General features: G+C 46.3%; 1 protein-coding gene across 1 annotated transcript; it reads right to left on the reverse strand.

Annotated features, from left to right (window-relative positions):
- Positions 1-1009: 1009 nt before the first annotated feature.
- On the reverse strand, positions 1010-3278 carry LOC120660828 (cytochrome P450 76M5-like). Its single transcript, XM_039939471.1, has 2 exons — positions 2290-3278; positions 1010-1834 (listed from the first exon to the last, which is right to left on the reverse strand). The coding sequence occupies exons 1-2, from the start codon at positions 3169-3171 to the stop codon at positions 1208-1210; spliced, it is 1509 nt and encodes a 502-aa protein (XP_039795405.1). The 5' UTR covers positions 3172-3278; the 3' UTR covers positions 1010-1207.
- Between the last annotated feature and the right edge of the window lie 2781 nt (positions 3279-6059).

Raw genomic sequence — 6059 nt, forward strand, 5'->3', positions numbered from 1 at the left:
CAGCCACCCGAGCTAAGCTCGGTCTTCGTTGGACGTCGACTGGCGCGGCAGCGTCGACACGCCGAACCGCCTGCTGTCCTTGCGTGTTCCTGTCCTTTGTCGTCCTGCAGCTGCGCTCCCCACTCCTACGCTGGCTGCCACGCCATCCAGCAGGTGTCAGATGGGATCAAGCTGGAACGAATAAAGATCAGAATAAGAAGAGACAAGAGTTGTTGTACCATACACGTTGCTGACTTGGCTAGCTTCCTATAAGCCAAAACTTCTTAGCCAAATCTTGTGTGACGGAGAGAGAAAACAACAGAGAGTGAAACGGTCGCCAAAGCCAGCCACAGTCTCGTCCCATTTTGCAAGACCATGAGGACGAGGAAAAAGAAAGGAAAAAGTCCGGTTTACATCATTAAACAATTACAAAAATTTAATTTTCAATCTTAAACTATAAAATCGGGTAAAATAGATCATTCAACTATTGAAACAGGGCAAATTTCGCCCTTAGGGTGGTTTTGAAGGTGGTTTTGTATTTTAATAATAATTAAAAATTCTAATGAGATCTATAAAATCAAAATCAATTCATTTTAAAACAAAAAAAATTGAAACAAGAATCAACATTTTTATAAAAATGTTATATATCTATTATTGCTCTATTTGAATCTTATTTATTGAAAATAATATGCATAACTACAAGCAACCAAAGACTATGAACATTAAAAAAAATTGATTTGAATAAATGACAAGTACAGTGCCAATAGATAACTTATATTTTTAGAAAAATTTTGATGCTCATTTCGTATTTTTTGATTTAAAATAAATTAATTATATTTTTAGTTTAAATTTGAATATTTTTTATTATCATAAAATGGAAAACAACCTTCAAAACCACCCAAAGGGATTTGCTCAGTTTAGATAGTTGGATGATTTATCTTATCTAGTTTTATAGTTTAAGATTGAAAATTGGATTTTTGCGATAGTTGACTTTTCCCAAAAAGAGAAGATCGCACGGGTGGTTGGGTGATGGAGTAAAAAAGTGGTTCTGATTCAATAGAACAATATGCAAATTAAAGACACAAGCTATTGTATAACTTGGCTGCAAGCCTGCAAAGCCAGTCTCCAAATGAGATGGTTTGGCTATAAGCCAAACTTATTGAACTTGCTTTAATGCAGTACACGTAGAGCTGGCACGTATATCCTCGCATCGATTGGGAGCGGAGCGTCACGGGCGCTCCGGCACCGGCACCGGCACGGCCTTGAGCGGCGTGACCATGCTGAGCGACGTGCTGAACCGGTCCCGGACGTCCACGTCCCCGGGCTGCATCCCCTCGGGCAGCCTCCACTCGAAGGCGTGCAGCATGGATGCCAGGAGCAGCGGCACCACCCGGGTGGCCATGGGCGTGCCGGGGCACGCCCTCCGCCCGGCCCCGAACGGCATGAACTCCAGCCGGTCCTTCCCGCGGAAGTCCGCGTCGCCCGCGCCCACGAACCGCTCCGGCACGAACGCGTCGGGCTCCGGCCACACCGCCGGGTCACGCATGACCGCCCACAGGTTGATGATCACCTTGGTGCCGCTCGGCACCGCGAAGCCGCCCACCTCCGCGCCGTCGGCCATGGCCAGGTGCGGCATTAGCATCGGGCTCGGCGGGTGCAGCCGCAACGACTCCATCACCACGGCGCGGAGGTAGGGCAGCCTGTCGAGGTCGGACTCGTCAGGGTGAGTCTTCGAGCCCAGCGCGTCCCGCAGCTCGGCGCGGACCTTGGACATCACGGCCGGGTGGCGGAGCAGCTCGGCCATCGTCCACTCGACGGTGATCGCGTTCGTGTCCGTTCCGGCGGCAAAGAGATCCTGCAGGCGCGCGTGGTCAAAGGAAAAACCTGACGTTATTTTGGGAAAAAAATGTGGCGTGTTTTGTTCAAGGTGTGTTTAGTTGGTAAAAAAGTTTAGATTTTGGTACTATAGCACATTTCGTTATTACTTGATAAATAATGTCCAATTAATTAGATTTAAAATATTCAGCTCGTGCTAATCAGTTAGACTATGTAATTAGTTATTTTTTTCAACTGTATTTAATGCTCCATGCATGTGTCCGAAGATTCGATATGAAAAGTAAAAAAAATTATAATGTGCAAATTTTTTGAGAACTGTTATAAACAGGACCTCTGTGCTTTGACGATTCTGCAAGATAGCGATAAGGTGAATGCGAGACTTGTTGACCATGTTTTTGTCAGTTCGAAGGAGACGAATAGCATGGCAACACGTTGAATATCGTTCAAGATTTGGCTATTTCGACAGAAACTTACCAAAAGAAAGGACTTGATAGTTTGCAGGCTGAGCTGATCCACCGAGTGAAGCTGAAGCAGAACGTCTAAGAAATCCTCCTTCTTGCCGCCGCCGCCGCCGGCGTTGATGCGTCGCGCGATGATATCGTCGAAGAAGTTGTAGAACCTGCCGATAAACTCGGCGCTGCGCAGGCGCCGGCCCTGCAGGTCGAGCTTGGTGAGCACGGGGAAGAGGTCCGAGAGGTTGGGCTTGCAGGCCTCCTCCACATGGTCCCTGACCAGCATCTCCAGCTCCTGCGCGCGGTCCGAGCTCAGGTCGGCCACGTCCTCGGAGAAGAGCACGTTGGACACGACGTTGAGCACGCACGAGAACACGACGCGCCCCACGCCCACGGCCTCGCCGGCGTGGCGGCCCAGGCAGGCGACCAGCTCCCTCGCCTTCTCCTCCCGCGCGGCGCGCGTCGCGTCCAGCCCGCGCGCCGAGAAGAGGTGGCTGGTGCCCACGGCGCGGAGCCGCTTCCACAGCGGGCTGGTGCTGGGGAGCCAGATGACGGAGAGCTCGTGGTGCCCGTGCGCGCGCCCGGCGTCCGTCACCGACCGCGCCGCCAGGACGTGGTCGTACCTCTGCAGCACGTCGCGCGCCGCCGCGGCGGTGGAGGCCACGACGGCGTCGGTGGCGCCGAGCCTCAGGGACATAACAGGGCCGTGCGTCTTTGCAAGCCTGGCGAGGGCGTGGTGCAGCTCCCCGTGGAGGTCGAGGATGTTGCCGAGGAGCGGCAGAGGCGCCGGGCCCGGCGGCCGCCTCGCCAGACCGGAGCTCGTCTTGGTTGAAAGGAAGAGCTTATAGAGAAGGCAGGAGGCGAGTGAGACGTAGAGGAACCATAGCAGGGTTGAAGCTTCCATTTTTCCTTGCGATCGGTAGAATGGGAGTGTATGATGGAGAGTGGATTCTTCATTAAGCTGTATGCACGGTTCTATATAGTGGCGCAATCACGGGTCATTGAGCTTTCTTTTGGAGAATAAATTAGCCACAGAAAATCTCCAGCAGTCCTTCAATAATTCTTTTCCAATAACTAGTATTGAAGATGTTACAATAGCAGTTTTAGAATTATTAGAGAAGTTGCTTTGGTAGTCTCTCAATAATTTTCTCTCAATCCAACTAATTTATTGGGAGAGTAACAACTCCTCCCTTTATTTTAGGAGAGGTGAGGTGAATTATTGGGATGTTCCGATAATTATTGGAAAAAATTTTTTGGGAAACTGCTGGAGCACTAGTTTCTTATCTACTCTCCTAATATAGTTGGATTGGGAATTATGGGACTGCTAGAGATGCTCTAACAGTGCTGGCGAATGTATTTCGTTGAAAACTTTTCAAGAAACGTAATAAAGTTTTTTCCGATAAGCATCCTACAGAAGTGATGAAATGACTTAAAAAAGATTTCCCAACATCGGAAAAGGTTAAGAAATATGAAAAACAGGGGGATTGTAAGATTGTGCACTGCTTGTGCAGATTAGGACGGCCCACATTTGGCATTAGAAGGTGCCTTTTCTCGCTCATCCATTAAAACATTCATTGGTTTAAAGATGTTCATGGAAGTTGTTGTCGGTTAAAACCCATCGACGAATAGTGACAGGCAACACGAGGAGTCGGGAGGCTGCCGGGGCGCTGGCTGGCACCAGTCCCTCGGTCAACGGCCCAGATCCTGGCACATGCCGTCGCTTCCGGAGATGCAGGGCGTGCCACCTGATCTATACCCGATCAGGAGGGTGCGAACGTGCCTTTGACGATTTGCCTACAAGCACAGATACGTGTAAACATTAGTCCGAGCTGTGGTCGGCTCCCCGGGACGACTCTTGCATCGGCTTTAAAGAGCCGATCAAGTCCCGGTGTCAAATTGGATCTGCATATCCAGATGGTAATGGATAAAGCAAATAACTGCAAAAACTACTTCAATTAAATCTAGCTAATCTAATTTTCGACGGTAAAAGCTTCACTGCTAGATCGGAATATCCTACACGTAGTTAGGCCTAACGAGCGTAAAAGATAACCGAACCTTGACTAGAAAAGAGGCATAAGAACAAGCAAAAGCCGATTCCCGGATCAATCCCTATTAAGATCAAGACAAAGCATCTAATACGTCGCCGGATCGTCCAACCTGTTTGCAAAGCCTAAACTAGCAGATATTACGCCAATTCTTAAGTATAAGAACTAACCATAACAGATTAGATCTACTAGATAAAAAAGGTGCAGAGTGTCACATCTACGCGACTAATTCCATGCAACGAGAATTAGTATAAGATTAAAACATGATCGCGCAGAGATGACATGATGTTCGTAGATGGTAAGCAACAAAAGCACGATGAATCTACTAAAAATCATGCTACGAAAATCAGGATAACTAGCATTACTCGCCATCAAAAACACTTCAGCATGAGTAATACCAAGGTAAAAGTAAGAACAACGCTGCGATCAGGGCAGCATGACGCTTATTTGGACGAAACCCTAGAATTAGGGGTGACGGTGCGCCGAGAGTTGTTGTTTGCAAAACATGATGACGTTCTCCTTTTTACAAATGTCATAGGGTACATATTTATAGTCTTATAGACTTGACAACAATCTAAACTAACGTGTCCATATCGGACTCTATCTCTAGTCTTATAGGCTGATTCGTAAGCCTCCTTTAATTTCTTCGTTAAGCCCAACTCACTCGCAGCCCATTAATTAACCTGTTAATTTATGGCGATAACACATGCCCCCAAATTTCAAAGTATGAATGTTTTGAAACTTTGTATAGTCGACGCCTCAATCTGCATGATGGACTCAGCGCCTCGCCTCTTTTGATGCTGCTCTTCTGATAGCTGATGCTTTACTGATAGCCGACGCAAAGAGACGAATCGACTTTACTCCTCCTGCTAAATAACTTGGATTTTTTTGAACAGAAAATAACTCCACTCCTCAAATGATTCTCTCAAATCGCTCAATGTGTATGATTCCTCACCAAAGCATTATATTGCCCTCTTTCTCCCTATCTTTAGTATGCCTTTTTGTGGAGTTCAGGGTAGGGAATGAAGAGGTAGCATACTCGGGCCACACATGTTGCAAAGTCAAAAGCCGGATCCAATAGAGAAAGCAAGTCATACAATCAGATCAAAATGTGCATGTGTGTGGAATTTTTGTGGCTGGAACTCGCATCCCCTTTTGCAAAACTCTCCCTTTTATCTTTTGCTGAGATATGAGCCGTCTTTCATTTTTCTTTCTTCTTTTTTTTTCTTCGCATGCTTTTTGGGGCACGGACATTTATATTTTTTTTCTTTTTTTACAAGGCCAAATCTTTCTACATGATGAATATAAAGAGTTCTATCAAAAAAGGAATGAAGCATTATTATGGAAGGCATATACTTGCGTAACTTCCAGTGTAGAAGTCAGCATATGAGTGGTTGAGTACATGAAGTGTACGTGATCTTGATCTTAAAAATATGAAGCGAATCTCACAAGGATCACAAAAAATTTGACAATGCTCAACGCAAACACAAGCAACATATGTATAAAGGTTTTAAATATGTATATATGGCTCTGGTAGGAATTTAGCATATCACTGAGGAGCTAAGCTATTTAAATTCAAAATTCCCAAGTATTTTGCAGTAAAAATAAAGTTTGCTCGTCATACCGGTATCAGCAGTGTTGGCGGCATCGGTAATTTGTTGGTGATCTCCTGTAGCTTCCCGATGCTATCAACAATTGGTCGATAGATTAGATCCTGCTCTTTTTTTATATGCTGGAGGTGATGCAA

This window comes from Panicum virgatum, chromosome 2N (assembly GCF_016808335.1).
Source record: "Panicum virgatum strain AP13 chromosome 2N, P.virgatum_v5, whole genome shotgun sequence".
Classification (NCBI taxonomy): domain Eukaryota; kingdom Viridiplantae; phylum Streptophyta; class Magnoliopsida; order Poales; family Poaceae; genus Panicum; species Panicum virgatum.

Coding starts and splice junctions, on each gene's coding strand:
- LOC120660828 (XM_039939471.1), bottom strand. CDS start 3,171: ATGGAAGCTTCAACCCTGCTATGGTTCCTCTACGTCTCACTCGCCTCC. Junction 1,835..2,289: donor CTATCAAGTCCTTTCTTTTG/GTAAGTTTCTGT, acceptor GCGCGCCTGCAG/GATCTCTTTGCCGCCGGAAC.